The 19,156-nt window shown below is 39.9% G+C and overlaps 1 protein-coding gene across 2 annotated transcripts in view; it reads left to right on the forward strand.

Moving 5' to 3' along the window:
* Positions 1–17,743: 17,743 nt before the first annotated feature.
* The window catches only part of LOC129169182 (gamma-aminobutyric acid receptor subunit beta-2-like), a 46,484-nt gene continuing 45,071 nt past the window's right edge, over positions 17,744–19,156 (forward strand). For both annotated transcript variants that reach the window (XM_054755340.1, XM_054755341.1), the window contains exons 1-3: positions 17,744–17,986; positions 18,118–18,215; positions 18,598–18,665. In XM_054755340.1, coding sequence (XP_054611315.1) covers positions 17,913–17,986; positions 18,118–18,215; positions 18,598–18,665 — 240 coding nt within the window. In that variant the 5' untranslated portion in view covers positions 17,744–17,912. The remainder of the gene's footprint in view (positions 17,987–18,117; positions 18,216–18,597; positions 18,666–19,156) is intronic.

Below are 19,156 nucleotides of genomic sequence, written 5' to 3' on the forward strand. Positions count from 1 at the left end.
GGAAGGCACCTTTAGTTTTCATCATTTTAAACAACCCTAACAATACTTGAATTGGTGAAAAGTAAAACGAACATCTGACATTTACAGTTGTTTTTATTGATCAACCGGCGGCTTTGTTTCAGCGCTGCATTACGTTTTCGTTCTGACCGCTATCACAGTCATTTGTTATGAAAAATTCATGTGTGAGGCAGAGAGAGAGAGGCGGGGAAATATAGGATGGTCTTCTGACAGCATTAAAATGCTGATTACGCAATGTCATATTTCAGCTCCACTCTCTTTGTACTCCAAACACTTTATGTAATGATCCCAAAATATGCTTTAAATAACAAGCAATCAAGAGTGAATCACTGTGGATCAAGAGTGTCTAACACATTTATTATGAAGGATAGATTGTGTTTGATGAATGAGCAAAGTTTGCCTTGTATAATGAGTCATGAAACTATATTTTGGAGCTAAATAGCATTTCCACTAATGTCTAACCCACTTTAGTAGCTTTTAGGTTTACGTCAACACCCACACAGACTTTATTCATCTTTGCTTTTTAGGCATTTGCGCATATTACTTGCATACAGTCTTTCTACATTCAGTCTGAACACCGTGCATGTCTGTTTGCACGTCTGAGTAATGGAAATCTGTAGATACTTGAAAGCAGCAAACAATTTTACATTCATATTTAGGGGTGTCACGTGACACTCAGTTGTCGAGACGAAACGATACAGGAGATTGGGTCTATGAAAACGAGACAAGCCAAGATTTTAGCACGACTTTTAAGAAAAGTACAATGAAAAAATGTGATGCAGACACACAGGAGGCTACTACACTCTTCTGCACTCTGTGTGTATGCTGGAAGCTCTGCCGCCACTCACTCAGACAAAGAGACTGCATGCCTGACAGAAGGTCTCACTCCGTCCATGCTGTTGTTCTATGGAACAAACACACCAAGGTTCTGAAAGCAATGCACAGAGTGAACCTCTTCCTGCCTGTTTGGAGGCGGGAAACGAGGAAATCAGACAGGCATGCACATGGCGATATATTGAGGACTGCAAAATTAACAGGTTCATTTTCATTTATCGCGTGGTGAATTAATTTATTACCGTCCAAGGCCCAGTGTCCACAGGACAGTTCTAGCAAGATCTTGTGACACGAGATCTTGTGACACCCCTAATCATATCCTGTCTTAGCCAATGGAAATAATGTTGGCATCACGAGAAAAAGTCAAGCAATAAACACTTTAAGCGCAAAACAATAACATTAGCGCTAATGCTAGCACTAACACAACCTAAGAGGTGTCCAGGATGGTCCACTTATTTTATTTCCAAAGAAGTTGATGCATGTCACTTAGGTGGCAATGTTGATGCCAAGATTATTGAGTCATCGTGCTATTCGGAATTTGACAGACTAAAAGTCGTGCAAAACTCAGACGATGAATTATGGGTGATTGTTTAGCTTTTTTTGCGAAGCTCATTAAAAACAATGGATCGATGTTATAGTTGATCCTGCACGAGATGTGCGCTAACATACTTGTACCTCACAGGAGCATCAGGATCATGCATCTTTTATGGTTTTTCTTTGGCTTTTTGTGCCTTTTTTGGCAACACTTATTATTCTTCCAAAAGATGGACAGATGCTGTGGTTGACATCGAGATGAGATGTTAGCATACATACTGTACCTCACAGGTACAGTAAACATCAAAGAATAATGCATGTGTTTTGCCTTTTCTTTGGCTTTTTGGGCCTTTAGGGTTACGACATTCCAAACAACGCAAAACAATGCATGTATGATACAGATGATGTTAGCACTCATCTTTGCAGAATTGTTGTCATTCAGCCACATTGGAGGGTTTTCCAGCATGAAGCGTCCTTTTAAGGTCATGCCACAGCATCTCAATAACATTCAGGTCAGGACTTTGACTAGGCCACTCCACAATCTTCATTTAGTTTTTCTTCAGCCATTCAGAGGTGCACTTGCTGGTGTGTTTTGGATCATTGTCCTGCTGCAGAACCCAAATTGGTTTCAGCTTGAGGTCACGAATAGATGGCCGGACATTCTCCTTCAGGATTTTTTGGTAGACGGTAGGATTCATGCTTCCATTTATCACAGCAACTCTTCCTGGTCCTGAAGCAGCAAAACAGCCCCAGACCATCACACTACCACCACCATATTTTACTGTTGGTATGATGCTCTTTTTCTGAAATGCAGCATCATTTTTCCCACACAGGGCCATGTAGTTTCATTTAAAAACGTCATTTTGTGCTCAGTTGTGTTGTCATTTACTTTAAATTTGTTTGATGATCTGATCTGTGTGAATGGCACCCTAAAATGGAATTGACCCACTGCATTGTTATTATAAGTAATAATCCTGTCGTATTGATCATCCTGTATGTTTTTATGATCACCATCCCGCTTGGTCTCATTCATCCATTCCCTCTAATTGGTCTTTTTTTAGTTTTACAAGTCTGTTTTGAGTGAACAGTTATAAATAATGGGAGGCCATTATTTGTCAGACAACACTTTGTGCAGGATGTAATCACTGGAAGCATTCATTAAGACTTATAAGGTGTGCGTGGAGATGAGAGGCGGCGTGATAATGATGGATTGCACGGCGCTACTGTACATGTGCCTCCATGGGAACAATGGAATGCTGCGACGCTATTCAATTATGTCCATTTAGGGAAGTACAATTACTCGTGCGAGATAAGGGGACATGCTTCAGAAATCAAATGATTTTAATTAGTTCGTAATTCCACACAATGTGGATTTAATTAAACATGTCATGATATGCAGTCGGCATTTGATGCAACGCCAGCAGATTGGAGACTTGTCATAACACAACAAGATGTAATATTTTATTTTGTGTGCGTGTGAATAAAAACCACAAATTCCACTGCATATTCCCTGTGGCACATTTCCCAACATCCTCACACATTTGTAGTTCAAAGTGGTTGGAGTGACTCACAAAAGCAAAATGCAACACATGTGTATCATCTCATTTCTGACCACATCGCGCTCATTGCTTCTATAAATATACACCGTCTCCCACGTGAGATGGACCCACTGTACTTCATCAGCCTCACTGTGCGGTCGCTATGGTAACCACTTACAGTAGCAGAAACTCAGAATGTGTGTTTGTGTGCTCGCGTGTGTGTGTGTGTGTGTGTGTCTAACCTTTGAACATCTTGGACGCCAATGGAAGAGACTGTTTGGCTATTGTTTCTAAAGGTGCCTTCCATAAGGAAAAGCCGGAAGTTCAAACCACCTTCACCATTTGGCTATCTCACCATTTGGGAGAGATGGCAGCTGATGATGACAGCTCAGGAAACATTTAGGCATTTTTTGGCTTATTCCAAAAGACGGACAAATCTGACGGATGATGTCGAGGTGAGCGCACCTCATGAGAGCTCATTTCTGCCAGCTTCACTTCATTTTTGGGGCTTTTTGTGACTCTTATTCCTGAGCTTTCTTTGACATCAGCATCATTGGAACTCCGTTCGGCAAGTACCGTTCGGTACTCCCCCCCCCCCTCCAGTTCTGGAGGTGCTAGTAATGTGCAGAATATACTACAAAAATTACAAGTAGTATAACTCGAGTTTACACCTCTCTGTGTTTAGCTTCTTTTTACACTTGTATGGTGATTGAGAACGTAAAAAAAAAAAAGAGATGCGGTACACTTAATTATTTTGAGCTTCTCATTGTGATTGGTGGACAGTTGCCAAGTGATATCTAAGTTTCTGTGTATGGAAATGAAGTTACAGTATATGGACATGACTTGGAAAACTTTTTCCCACCCCGCTATGCCAAAAATTAAACCTTCTTCATAAGTGAAAAACTCTGCTCTTTCTGCACGCTTTCACGGACCACCTCCAGTGGATTGTACATCAGGAGAAATGGCAGAGGCAGTTGCCATGGAGACAGAACCATATCATGGCAAGATAAACTAAATGTTGATAAAAAAAAAAAAAAAGCTGCACTTCCCCAGCTGACCCTTCGCTCGACTGGAGTGCATAAAGTATTCCAACTATGCAACAGCCTGTGTGTCTTAAATAGAGGCAATAACAGCAAAAACGTCATCCGCAGTTATTGCCTGAATGCAGGGGTGTTAGTCAGGGGTGTCCACTGATGGCCACATGCAAAAACGTTTGTCGTTTCGTGGTTACGTCCGCACCCCCATAAACTAATTAATTGTTTAATTTTAGTCCTTAAACATTGGACCGACTTGTTTAATCACACACAGCGGACGAATGCGTGCTGCATGCTGCAAAGATGCATGCATGCAACGGCCGCGGATGGATACTGTACAGTCTATCCCCACGGCTCCAGACTAACGTTTTTTTACTCGGAGCACAAATTTTAGGAGCGCGAGCAGAAAATTTAGGGCCGCACGCTGAAATCGACTTGCAAAGTAAACACTGACATTTGTTCTCATTTTCACTGTATTACCGATACGTACTCCAACACCGCCATCTTTTCACACACATCGGCCCGCCTTCTTCTTCTTTGGTGTTTGTCTCCTTCTGGAGTTAATGTGGGTTGGGAAACTACCTCATTTGCGTGTTACCGTCAACTACTGGGCTGAAGTGTGGAGCAGACGTTTTGTCAGCAACAAAAAATATTCAATAATAATAAAATAAAATAAAATTAACTGGTATGGTTGCCAACTTGCAAAAATCTATAAGGGACACCTCGGTGGCAGGGCCAACCAACGCACCTGTTTTGGAGGTTTTTTTGCCTTTAATTGCATAATTTGGTGCCTGTTTTGCAGTAATACTAATACATGGGAAATTAATTGTTCAATAATATATTTTTTTGTTAAAAATAACACAATTAACAGAATAAAATTCAAACATCTTTATCATAACAATCATGATAGCACAGGCGTACCCAACTTCCAGCACTATTACATTAAAGCTACTTGGACTAATAGAAGAGGTGAGCTTTTTGTGTTTTATGTGACTGCCAATATTTACATTGTACTTTATTTACAAAGCACATCTCCACTCAAACAGTGTGCTCTTTGTCTTCATGCTATTCTGTGATCATTTGTCATTAAATGCAGGCATTAAGGCTGAATTGAAGTTATAAAAATACTGAGAATTAGTCCGGAGAGAGCAGGAGCAGAAATGTCATCACTATGGAAGAGAAAATAGACATCATCAGAAGCTCTAAGAGATTAGAAACATCCACCAATATTGGCCACATTTGTAGCTGTTCAACTGTGACATTTATCATTAAAGATAAATGATTAGATCTTGCAAGAGCTCATCTCGGGGTAAAATCTTGACCTTTTTTTCTTTGGATTTTTGAGGGTTTTTCTGTGACAGTTATTCCAAAAGATGGACAGATGGTATGGACAATGTTGCACAAGAAGTTAGCATATTGCACAAAATGTATTTGGCCTCAACAAGGGTTCATATGCAAAGACTATACATCTGAAGTCATGTAAATTAAGTGGAAGCAGGAAGCCGCCAGTCGTGCCTCAACCGTTATTATTTGAGCTATTTTATTAACGATGGTCTGCAAAACTGCCGGTCAAAGATCCTCTATCCCAGTGGTCCCCAACCCCTGGGACGCGGCCCGGTACTGGGCCGCACAGAAAGAAAAAAATATTTCCATTATTTCATTTTTTTTATGTTTTATTTTGAAAAGTGGCCGGATTCTCTCTGTTACATCCGTCTCACTTGACGCATGTCCTTTGTGCGTGTGCTAACTTTATCTCATGCCGCACAGATAGACTACTACTGTGTTTTTACCATTTTTCTTTCACCTCATACTTGGTGTCAAATGCTGATACTATGTGGGAATGCATAAAGGTAAGTTTGGATGACTTATTGAGTGCTAATGTGCACATTTGTCTCAAGTGAATTTATGCTAGCGCACTGCCTTCTCCCACACACGTCAAACAGCGATGTAATCATCTTTCTGGAAAAACTTGGCTGGAACTTGAACTGGTGGATGGTGGGTCGGCATTCATTTTGTGCTTTTAATTTGATGTTATTCATGTCTTAGTTTTACACAATACCTCATAAATAAGATAAATTAGATCGCTATAATGTACGAACCACCCCAGCCCCCAACACCCAGTCCGCGGGAGAACTGTGGGAACACAAGCTGGTCCGTGGGTCAAAAAAGGTCGGGGACCACTGCTCTATCCGACAGGACCGCACTGTTTTTTTTTTTAGCAGAATACGTTCTTTTCAGGGCCAACTGCAACAAACTAAAACAACAAACATACAAAGAAAAAAACACAAGCCAAAGATCCTCTATATCTGTATGACAGGAGCGATCTTCTGGCTTGGACCTACACTAAGCACCCTGGTAAAAGAACCTTTATTATTTACTGTTGCGATTAAGGATCCAAAAACACTGGTCAAAGATCCTCTATATTGTTAGGAGCGCCCTGCTGTCCTGGACCTACAGCAGAGACCTGAGTTTAGAGCGGTAGTTTGCAGTGGTGTAGAACTGCACTACATCATACTGAGCGGGATTTCTAATACAGATGCAAACAGCAAGAATAATGCACCTCATTAAAAATGCATAGCCTGTACAAGATATTTGCATATGTGGCTAAAAACTCATTACAACACAGCGGAAGTAGTAGTCGTGTTGCCATTTCCATGACTGCCAATCAATTTTTCCTCCTGTACTTCTGGTGGAAAATGTTTCTCATACAGACTCAACTGACCTATAAATTTCAAAAAAGTAAAAAAAAAAAAAAAAAAGTTGAACAGCTTTCTGCCAGCCAGCATGTCCCAGGGAAACCATGCAAAGAAAACAGCACACGCTGCAGTGAATAATGAAGAACACTGAGATAGGGATATGTACTGTATCATTGGGGTTTAGTGTGTATGACCTTCCACCTGCACATTTGTACCGCTGCTGCAGGAGATATACACGGTGAACTCTAGTTCACCGCTGTATGCTCCTACGTCTGAAGATTACCCTCGTTCTAACATTTTTCTTAAAGGTTAGCCTCCTCTTCCACCGGTGGAGTGAATGCAGTGCCCTCTCTTCCCCAGCCTCCTCCCTAGAGATATAGCGCACGTTATACCTGCAGTAGGGCAATAGTTACGGACTCTGGGCTAACCTGGCTCGGCACTATACAGTATAGACAAAACTATAGGCTTGAGATCAAGTTCTTCACCACCAAATACATCCAACCATATTTTTATGGCCAGAAAGCTTGTTTCATGTCTTTGTAAAATGATGAAGCAGTTGAACAATGTCTGTTTTTGAATTTTGAATAGGGCTCTAAGCAAATAAAGCATTTGGTGCATCACAATATTGTTACTATACAGTCAGTTTTACCTTTATAGTCCATTATCTTAACTGGGATTAAGTTTGACAAGCTATTTAGTTGTGTAACTCCTTGTCTTCAACATAGATACAGGCTTTTTGTTGCAAAATTGATATTGTTTTCTTTATGGACTTCTTTGCACTTTTTCTTGTTGAATGACTGAATTTTCCAACTTTCCAAAGCACTATTTCAATAAAAAATGGACTTCACCTTTATATCTGCAGATGGTGACGTGGAAGGACGCTGGAGAAAGAAGCCAACATCCTCATGTGGCCTTCACGTGTGAAGCCAGAAAGTTTTTGGCAGGTATACCTTTGCATCCTCATCCTAGTCCCCTCCTCTCATCTCATTTCTCAGCAGGTCCAACTTTGGCCAAAGATGCCACTCCTGTCAGCACTTGGTTGAAAATACCAACCACCAACACGGTGGGTGAAGACTTGGCCAACAATCTACTGCCTGAAGGACATAACAACCTTGCTGCAGTAGCATGTGGCGCCCCCTCTGGAGGAGAAAAGGTAATAAGGCATAAAGGTTGTTTGACAGGCTGGGTTTATCCTGTTTATATACGCTTCAGAGCTCCAAACCTGACATTATTCCTGGGACAGGTGTACTCCTGAACAACCATGTAGAAAAATATAAAAAACAGCACACATCAATGGCTCTTTTGAAGCTAAATGTAGCGTATGTGCTAATTTCTCTTCTGAGGTGAACAACAATGGGAGGTGAGCTGCCAGTGAACACAGCAGACAGTAGGTTATGGATCTACCATGAAAAATTCATGAGCGTAATTGCTGATGAAAGTATCCCATCATCACTTCAGTAAACGCAGGAAAAAGGGCCTGCTGTGTGTATGTTATTATTTTTTTTAACTGAGCAATGTGATGATGTACTGTAAGCCTGAACAACTGATCAACATTGGAATAAAGCACGAAACCGGGGGGGCCAAAGTGTGGCCCGGGGTTCATTTGTGGCCCGCAACACTGAATATAATTTAACTAAACGGAAAAAATAGAGCAAAAAGACACAAAGTAAAAGGGAAAAAAGCTGAAATGTTGTCACTAATAACTAAAAATAACATATAGCTTTGTCTTTAAATATTTATAAAGTTTTTTCGCATTTTTGCACAATTTAAAAAATACATAGATTAAAATAATATATAAAAAAATGATATATGCATATAAATATACATAATATGTATATAAGTAATAAATATATAAGTGGCCCCTCGTGTCCTTTGATTTTTCAGTATGCGGTCCTCGGTGAACACCCCACTAAATAAAATAAATGTCTACAAGTGAAGAATGATAGATGAATGATGAAAATAATGCACTGCACTGCATTTTATTATATTCCTTTTTTGTGTTTTTATTTTATTTTATTTTTTTAATTAGTGAAAGAAAAACTATTAAAAAATCATGGTGGACCATTGAATTTTAATATATTTATGTGTATGTATTATTATTATTATTAATATTACTATTATTATATTCATTAATTCATTTTCTGTGCTGCTTAATTCTCATTAGGGTGTGCTGACTTTGGGCTGAGGCACATAGATATCCAACGGAGATTCAAACTACAGTATTCGACTGTGTGGCCAACATGCTAAACACTAGGCCACTATGCAACCTACTATTATTATTACTACTATTATATATATACTGTCCCAAAAAGTGTATAACCATTTTATTTTATTTCATTTTATGTTATGCATTTGGAGCAAAAAGAATAATGGTGGAACATTTTGTTATAATGTATTTATTATTATTATTATTATTTATTGCAGACAGATAGATAGAGATAGATTGATAGATTGATGGACAGTACCTGCTGGACTCACACCAGATTTGAACTCAACAAGGTTCCACATAGTAAATATCTTCACACCTCCCCTGCACGCCTGACTGCAATGTGTAAATATCACAATGGCTTCACTGGTTTGCTCAGTCTATTTGGCAGAGATGAAACAACAGCTTTCGCAAGATTTAAGTAAGGAAACAACCACAAATGAGCATGATGGAGTGGGTGGAGAGAATCACATGCGCAGCGCTTGACAAGGGGAAAAAAAACACCCTCATAACCAAGAACCGGTTCATGTTTCCAGAAATTGCAGAATTTTGGAACCATAACCGTGGAACACTGCCCCCCCCCCTTCGGTAATACAAAAATGACTATTCAAATATTGTTAGAATGGTCTTCAAGGTTCATTATAATACTTAATTCATGAGGAATACACTCAAATGAAGACAATGCCTACGGTATATCATAAATGGTTATGATTTTGTTTGTGTGTAACATGCTTAACATAGACGTACATCACAGGTTAACATTTACATTTTTCAGCATGTAGAACAGGAAGAAGCCGACCTTATTTCAACCTACCCCTTCTCCATGTCTCAGCAATTACGCATTAAACCATCCGTTTTGGGATGCTAGTTGGATGGAGTCTGAAGCAATTTTCTCCAGAGAAATAATGCACTGTAAATAGAATCCATTCCGGGGTCAAACTATTGCTATCATAAAGCCTTTATTAACTGCAGAAGCAATGTTTTAAGTAATATCATAGCTATTTAACTATGCATTTAGCTATGAAAATAGCTAAATTAAACACATATAGTATATAAGGCATTCAGAAAACACATGCAGTATTCTAAACTGGTCACTAGGTGTCAGTAATGCTACTGTGAATGTTCGGTGAAACAAACGGCAGAATTAATTGCTGGAACGACAGGCTTTTATTGCATCTTTGAATTATCTCACAACAGGCACAATAATCCCCTCAAAAATCCCTTATAAAAACACGGGCCACTGTTTCAACTCTGGACCCCTTATGTCACTTCCTGCCACTCAGCTCCCCTAGGGAAGACACACACATGAGCACGAGTCTTATTTATGTTTTATTTATGTCTTATTTACTTTTATGATGTCTACTATATTGGGTAATATGAGTGTAAAGGTGACTATAGGGGTGTTAGTTCCTGTCTAGATGACTCTTATGTTAAAAAAACATATTTAGAAGGTTGTAAACAGGTTTTGTATGCTCTAACTATGAAAATATCGCATCTATAAATAAGGAATCCGGAAATTAACTTGTCACGGTCGCGTCTGGAACCAATAAACCGCAATAAACTACCACAAGGCATATCAAGAGATTTCACATTGGAAGTGTTGCAATAAAAGGCTCAAGAAAAAGTGAACCACACACAGTTAATCTATTGATGACCTCTAAACTAATTTCTTGATATTGTGCATGACAACAGATTGTTGTTTATGTTTTGGAGGCATATTTTGACCAGTTCCAGTTATTTTTTTAATAGATTATAATATAATTTTCTCTGCTTTTACTCTTCTTTGGGGCCGCACGGTGGCCTAGTGGTTAGCATGTTGGCCAAATCTGAAAAGCTCTGGGTTCGTATCTCCGTTTGGGCATCTCTGTGTAGAGTTAGCATATTCTGCAAGCGTGGGTTCTCGGGTTTCCTCAGACATTCCAAAAACATGCACGTTAGATTAATTGGCGACTCTAAATTGTCCATAGGTATGAATGTGTGTGTGAAAGGTTGTTTGTGTATATGTGCCCTGCGATTGGCTGGCAACCAGTCCAGGGAGTACCTCGCCTCTTGCCAAAGTCAGCTGGGATAGGCTCCAGGATATCCCCGCAACCCTAATGAGGAAAAGCGGCAAAGTAAATGGATGAATACATACTCTTATTTATGTATTATTTTTGACTGAATAAGCTAGCTACAAACTAGCTGAAACCTAACCTTGTCTTTGTAACCTGTAACATGTTAAACACAGGAAGTGAACAGATGATCAATAATTGCTGAGGCATGGCAAAGGGGTAGCATTAATTTGCTTCTTCCTACTCCTTTTCAGATATGTTTAATTGTGCAAATGTAAATGTGACATCAAAGTAACTTTGTTTAGCATGTTTTAAATAAACTAAACCATTAAAATGGGCTGCAGGTTAATTTTTATTGGGTCGCCGATTGTCGTGATTGGTACATTTGAGTCCGATTCATTTAGTTTTGTCGACTTTTGTACACACGAGTCTGTGATGTCGTGTGCACATACAGTATTCGCATGTGCACAGTGAAGAAACTTTAAACAAAGAAGGTGTTGCGCTGCACTCCATTGTTGCGGTGACAATCGTTGACAGAATGTGGGTTTATTTTCATCAGGGCTATTTATAACAAGCAGAAAACAATGTAATGGTAGACAATGTGCTGTCATCTATGTGCTCACGAACATGTGCTAATTCACACAAAGACTCCTTCACGACCCATCTTGGTTTTGCCATCAGCAAACACACTTGCAAATGCATTTTTCCACACAACCTTTTAGTAGTAGGATGCAGGTTGCCTTTGCCCTGGCAGGACAGTGTGGCTGCTCGGAGAAAAAGAGGCATTCTATTCCTCTTAGTGCAAAGATGCAGAAACATGTGGGAAAAAAATGAGGACAAATTGCCCTTTAGGGATTTCAGACTTTTGAATTATTTCCTGACCACAAGAACAGGATTGCTTGCTGATATCTTCGGCTTGAACTCTATTTGGCGTGAGGTACGCATTCAAGGTTTCCCCTAGGATTTTTTGAAGCTGTGGTGGTGGGCTACATGGGAGGCGGACTGTCGTGCCGCTGCTGCGTCGCTGTGGCAGTATTTTTTATTTTAGATTTAAATGACTGTCGGTAATAATGTCAACATTAGGGTCGTTTTCTCAGGCTTGAACAAGAAATGCGTTAATTAACTTTAAATTCCCTTCGTCTCGGCCTTTTCTCCCTGTCCCATCTGTGAAATGCCAACAGGGCAGACATGCAATTCTGGTGGGGTTTTTTTCAAAATAAAGCATAGTGAAACGTTTTTATGATATTTGCTATTTTATGTCAAACTAATTGTGGTCAATATGTAAATAATAGTGCTCACACTTTTCAGCCTGTGTGCTACTTTTAATATGACCATGTCCCAAAGATCTACCTCCTACTATAAACATAGCAAACATATATATTTAGTATATTTACAAATATGAGTATTTATGTACACTGTACATGTTTGTATATCGAGGTGCACACACTCAAAATGATATATTGTACGACTTACTATAAATATATAGCATATATAAAACCTATCTGGTAAACTTTGCAACTACTATACTAAATACTATCCATCCATCCATCCATTTTCTATACCGCTTCCCCTCATTAGGGTCGCCTGGGCATGCTGGAGCCTATCCCAGCTGACTTCGGGCGACAGGCGGGGTACACGCTGGATTGGTCGTACTAAATACTAAAGATTAGTATTTCACATTCACACTTCCAAAGTTTAGAGGTCATTAAAATAGCTGATATCATTCGGTAATTCACAATTCAAATCAATTTGGCAATAAAGACAATTACACATAATTCCTCAACAGTTGTGTACCTAACCTGAGTAGTATGTCAGTGAAAATAGCTAGGTAGCGTTCATTATACATAGACTTGATGGATTATGTCCAGTTAGCATTGCTATAAAACATTACAGATACTTTAGAAGAGAAAAAAGGATTATGCAAAAGACTATGCAGCCGAACTCAAGGCGACATTTTAAAAATCTTTCAGCAATGTTTGACAGTAGTTTGACAAACAAACTTGTAGTAAACACATTTCTGTAGTGGAGTTCATGACGCAAAGCGCAGCCACAAAACAATTGACTTTTTTTCGACATAACTCGGCGCTACCAGTGAATTGGTAACTTTTGTTATATACTGTCTGTAGGCATCTTACTGCTGAGTTAGTTTATCCGTCATTGGAACAATAAAGATGAAAGTTACCCGTGTGTGGCTGCCGACATCTGTTCTCCACTTCTTTTTTGCCGCCGAAGCACAAGAGTAAATCGGGAGGGGGCTTAATGTCAGCTGACTGATGTCGTATGACATCTACAAAGTGACGGTTATGATGTTGGTGACACGCGATCCACACTTCCTTTGCGATCACCCTAAACCAAAACAAAACAACAATCTCCTAGCCCAAAATGTCCTTACTCAGACGAAAAGTCCAAGGAGACACAGGAGTTCCCTACTGTAGGGGAGCTACTGATAGAAACAGTAGCCAGTTCAAACAAGGAGTTGACAAAAGACATGACACAAGTACGGCGTGATCTCACAGGAGAGATTGCAAGCTTACAAGTACAGAACAACGTGAATAAGAGAGAGAATGAGCAAATTAAGTTTTCACAAGGAAGTCAAGCAAGACACAAGTGAAAGTGGAAAACAGAGCACTGCAAGAGGATATCAACAATCTTAGAGAGGAAAACCAGCACGGTGTCACAATATTAAGGTTTTCAGAGATGGATAGATGAGTGAGCAATAGATGAGATGAGTGAGCAAAGCACATGCGTGAACGATGTGAGTGTGACTGGGCTTCACATTAAGACCAGGTCTTATGCCTGGGCAGCTGAGAACAGATGGGGAGAACCAGATTAAATGGATGTTGCTTCAACATTGACACTTGCATTCCACTATTAAAATCTCAAATTACCACACCTGTTATCATCATGAAGTTCAACAGCACAAAATCAAAAACAGCACTGTGGAAACAGGGAAGTAAGCTGAAAGGAACAACCGTCTGCATGAATGAGCATCTGACAAAACGCAACGCCAACATAGCCAAGAATGCATGTGACTTAAGGAAGTAGGGTAAATTGGAGCGTGAACTGCAAAATCTACATCAGGACCGGAGGAAGACTAAAGTACGTGCTTTCATCAAGGAACTGTACAAATATTAAAGATTACATCATTTCCACCACGAGGAACATGAAAGGCACTCCACACAAACAAAGAACGATGCAGTCGGATGGAATACATTCATCTACAACACTAGAAAACAAATGATCAACAGCAGAAGACAGTGGTGTGGACTCGAGTCTCGCAACTTGGACTGGAGTAAGACTCAAGTCACAATTTTGTTAAATTTGGACTTGGCAATATCATCAAAGACTTGCAACTCGACATCAGCGACTCCGATTTTAGTCTCATGACTGTAATTTCCAGCAAGGCAACAAAGTTTCCCTTTGAATGTGCCTCATTGATTGCATCCATTAACGTCCAATTAGGTTTAAGAAAAAACAACAAATGTATGGATTACACTTCTGTGACTAAATCCTGAATGCTACGTCAGCACTCTTTGTCTGTGACCAAGCCTCGTCACAAATGCATTCATTGTATTTGTCCAATCTAATAGATTTTTACATTGTTAAAATGGCATTTTATTTGGGAGACACTAACTTGTGCTTAAGACTTGTAAGGTCTCAACAATTTCAAGCCTATGACTTGGGACTTGACTGGACCTGTCTTGTCTTGACTTGAGATTTGACTTGGACTTGCACGTCTTTAATTGAGGATTGACCCGAGACTTGAGATTCATGACTTGAGACCTACTTGAGACTTGCAAAACACTGACTTGCTCCCACCTCTGGCAAAAGCGTGTATGCCAACTTCCACAACATCAAACAATATTTCAGCCAATTCGACAAATCTTTCAGTGTAATTGCAATCTCAGAAACCTGGATCAATGCTGACAAAGGAATGGAAAGGATATGAACTGAACTACGTGTACGTGGAGTAAAATTAGAACTACAAAGTGGTAACGAATTAACTCTGGTCATTTTTATACAGTATACGCATAAATCTTTTCAGCCCTAAGATTGATTTTATCTTCAGCTGCTACAAAATGTTATTGTATTGCTTAGAGTGACAAACAAAAATATCTTATCTCTTATCGTATGACTTGACAGTGACGCTGACACAATGTATATATCCAAAAATTACTACTAGATTGAGCGGAGCAACAGACCACTTTGCCATGCTAACTGATAATATATTCACTAATGATTTTGGTATGTCAGTGGCCTGCATGATATCAGTGATCATCTACAGTACCTGTCTTCACAGTTTGCAGTGTTGGGAGTAATGTTGCTGATACCGTTATTGTTTCTCTGTAACGGGTATTTTAATTCATTATTATTTCAAGCATTACAAACGCCGTTACCATTACCATTACAATTGAGCATTATTATTTTGTAAAGGACAAATTTGTGATATATTGCATCTTTTCAGTAGATTGTGCAGCTTTTCCCTAACATGTGACCAGCATTGTTGTTTCGTACATGAAGTTAAAACCTAAATTACCGTTTCCAGCCTGTAATTTGTCCTTACAAATGCACTCATTTTGCATAATAGGACTGTAAACAATCATTCAACTAGAGACTTAATTTTAAACACAGTGACACCATCAGGTCATATAGAGAATTTTTTTAATCCTCTTTCCAGTGTTTGCAGTTGCCTCTGCTCTGTTCTCTGTAGGAATCCATCTCCCCCAAAAAAAGGGATCTGGCATCCTCCACCATGACTTTCCAGAGTGGCGCGTGTCCATGCTCAGCAGTGCGTGCGTGCCAGTGTAGCTTGCCTACATACTGCTCCCCTTACATGTATCCTGCCTCCAAGCCTGAGGCGCCCACTGCACTGTGTGCCTCTCACACTGTTGACATGCTGCATGCACTATACTGTATATACAGGCCTGCCTGCATGCATGCATGGGGAACAATGCACTGGTGCTGCTCGGATGAAGTCCAAGTTGCAATTAAAGAAACAATAATAATGCTCGCTTTTCAGATGCAGCTATTAATTACTGCGCCGTTGCATACTGAAATCTGTGTCTGATATTTTGACACTCTTGTGTGGCAACCACAATATTAGGAACACCCGCCAATATGATTAAAATACAATGGGAATGTGGCGGCCCCTTTAAGTAACTCATATTTATCATCATATGCAAACTATCCATTACGAGTGTTGGTTCGATGTGTTTACACTCATGGACACTTCGTTATGTACAACTGCACTACATCATCCGGACAGGTGTCTCTAATATTTAGGTGGAGCAACCAAATATATTTTTGTGTGAAACAGAAGGTATATCATGATCACTCACATTACCTTGCTATTTTTCCCTAACGCTTTCTTTTATGGCAGGCATGGGAACCATACCTAATAGGGGTGTCACAAAATCTCGCGAGATTAAAACGTGACAAGCTTTCTTGCTCAAGAAAAGGCTCGCAGGCACTACGCCTGGGACGATAATAAATCGATGAATTAATCACACAATAAATTACTAATTTTGCCAGTCTCAATATAGTGCCATGTGCACGCGTGTCTGTTTTCCTCATCCTTCGCCTCCAAGCAGGCAGGAAGAGCATTCACTCGGTGCATTGCTTTCAGCACCATGGTGCATTTGTTCCACAGAACAACGGCATGAATGGAGTGAGCCCTTATAGTCATACACTCTCTTTGTCTCGGTGGATGGAGGTGGGGCCGGTAGCATACATACTGAAATGAAATTAGTAGATTGCAATATACTGTCTGCGATTGGCTGGCGACCAGTCCAGGGTGTAACCCCGCCTGTCGCCCGAAGTCAGCTGGGATAGGCTCCAGCATGCCCCCGCGACCCTAATGAGGATGAAGCGGTATAGAAAATGGATGGATGGATGGCAATATACTGTATTGTCATATATTTTTTTATATTTTTCATTGTACTTTTCTTCAAAGTAATGTTAAAATTCAGTCTCGTCTCGTAGACCCAATATCGTGTATCGTCTCGTCTCATGAACTGAGTGTCTAGTGACGCCCCAATCATTAATAATGAATATCATGTTAAGTGAATATAATAATACAACCACTGACAGTCAGTCACATTGTATGTGCAGGTAAACCTAATGAATTGCCCGTTTATGTTGATAGGGAATTGATTGAAATATATCCACTAATGTATCTAATATAATTAATTAAACATTTAGCGGTTTTTCAACATTAATAAGGTTTTAATTTACAGTATTAGTCAATTTTGCATTCAGTTTTGGTGCTATCAACTATCTTCACTGGTTGTCTGGAGGGGGTAGGAGGGCGTGTCATGACCTACAAAGGCTTTCCATTCAATAATCAAACTGTGTGTGAATTAGTTTTATTATGGAGGGGTGTGGATGGTTCTCATATTTTGGACGCTATGTGATGGGGAAAAAAACATTACAGACAGACAATAATAAACATATACTAGCTATAGTGTCGATAAAAGTAACAATTATCTTTATAAAAGGCTCTTCTTTTGGAGATGCGCAGGTGTACCTAATGAAATGTCCAGCGTGTGCAAATGCACACACTCACGTGATTGCTGCATTTTATTGTAGATGCAGAATGTTTGCATGCACTAAACATGCATTTGGATAATGACACTGGGGGTTACTTCTGAATTGTATTTTGCACATTAAACTTGCGGAAGTGCTCTTCCCTTTTCATTGGGAATTGGACCAACACCCATCTGAGTACAGTCCATCACACCGAGGAGATCCCCACGGGTGACTCTTTACGCCCCCCTCCTCTTTAAAAACTCCACCCGCGGCTTCTTGTGTGTATATACTATCCCTCTCTGACACAACCATCATCATCTTCATCATCATCATCACCAGACTTCACGTTGTAGTGCAGACTGCGCATGCGCCCGGCATTGGAATTACCGCACTGGCAAGAATAAGTTGAAGCTCGTCTTGTCTTTTCTTTTAAAAAACGAGGGGCTTATAAAGAACACCATAAGAACAACAACATGTTAAGAAGAAGAAGATGGTGCTTTTGTGTCGAGGTGTTCCCTCTTGTAGTGGCTGTGGTGTGCGCACAAAGGTAAGGATGCTCCACTCCTCTTTTCTTCCCTGGACCAGCCATCAGATGGGGAGACTTTGTGGTCCAGGGAATGTTTGTGCCACCTTAATCTCTTTAATTTTGTGTGTGTGCGTGTGTGTGCTCCTCCACAGTGTCGGTGTCAATGATCCGAGCAATATGCCTTTGGTTAAAGAGACGGTGGATAGGCTGTTGAAAGGTTATGATATACGATTGAGGCCAGATTTTGGAGGTAAATACATGCATCCATTGGTTGTTTATGTTTTTTTGAGTGCGCCTTGCGGAATTAATATCACTTTAGTGCACAATGCAATGCAAAGCAATTAATGCATGTTTAAATGCATTGAACGATGTTGTGGGTCGCTTGTGCCCGCTCAAACACACTAGTGCATGCATTTAAATGACACGTTGCAATCAAAACCCCACATTTTAATAGTTCACCAGTACTGATGAATGCATAGTTGATTCAGGCAACTTTTAAAGGGGGTGGATTTGCAGCTTTTTTGCACAAACTATCGTAATACCTCACTCAGGCGCACTGGGATAATTATTCCATCATTCCAGGCTGCACCAGTGCTTTTTTTAAAATGTGATTTTATTTGCATCCTTCGCAGGTCTACCAGTGGGAGTGGGGATGAATATAGACATCGCCAGCATAGACATGGTGTCAGAAGTCAATATGGTAAGTTATCTTTCTGTCTGAGCTAATTATCCCTGGGTTTGTGTTGCCAGGAGGAGGGGGAGAGGGAAGCTCACAGAGGGGGGAACCCCCCTACTTGTTTTTGTATTGAGAGTAGTTCAATTTAGGGGCATAAATTGTTCGTGGGATCTAATGGAATGCATTGTTTATGTTGTCATAATTGAGTTGTTTTAAAATAGTCACCTCTTAACTGACTTTATTGGGTATTATTGCAGTGTTGACATGACACCCATGAGGGTTAGAAAAATGAGTTGTTAAGATTGTGTGTTACGCTTACTTGGCTTATAATATTTTTTCCATTAATTTACTGGAAATAGTGAGACATGGGGAAAGCCAATGTGGAGATTTTGCTCCATACAAGTGCACCTCCCAGTGTTGAGTCAGTGGAACTGCAGCCATCTCTTCACAGAAGGTCACTCATGTTGCTTGTGCTGTAGTTTCCTAAGGCAAAACAAAAATACATGTACAAATTT

Source organism: Dunckerocampus dactyliophorus, chromosome 16, assembly GCF_027744805.1.
Source record: "Dunckerocampus dactyliophorus isolate RoL2022-P2 chromosome 16, RoL_Ddac_1.1, whole genome shotgun sequence".
Classification (NCBI taxonomy): Eukaryota; Metazoa; Chordata; class Actinopteri; order Syngnathiformes; family Syngnathidae; genus Dunckerocampus; species Dunckerocampus dactyliophorus.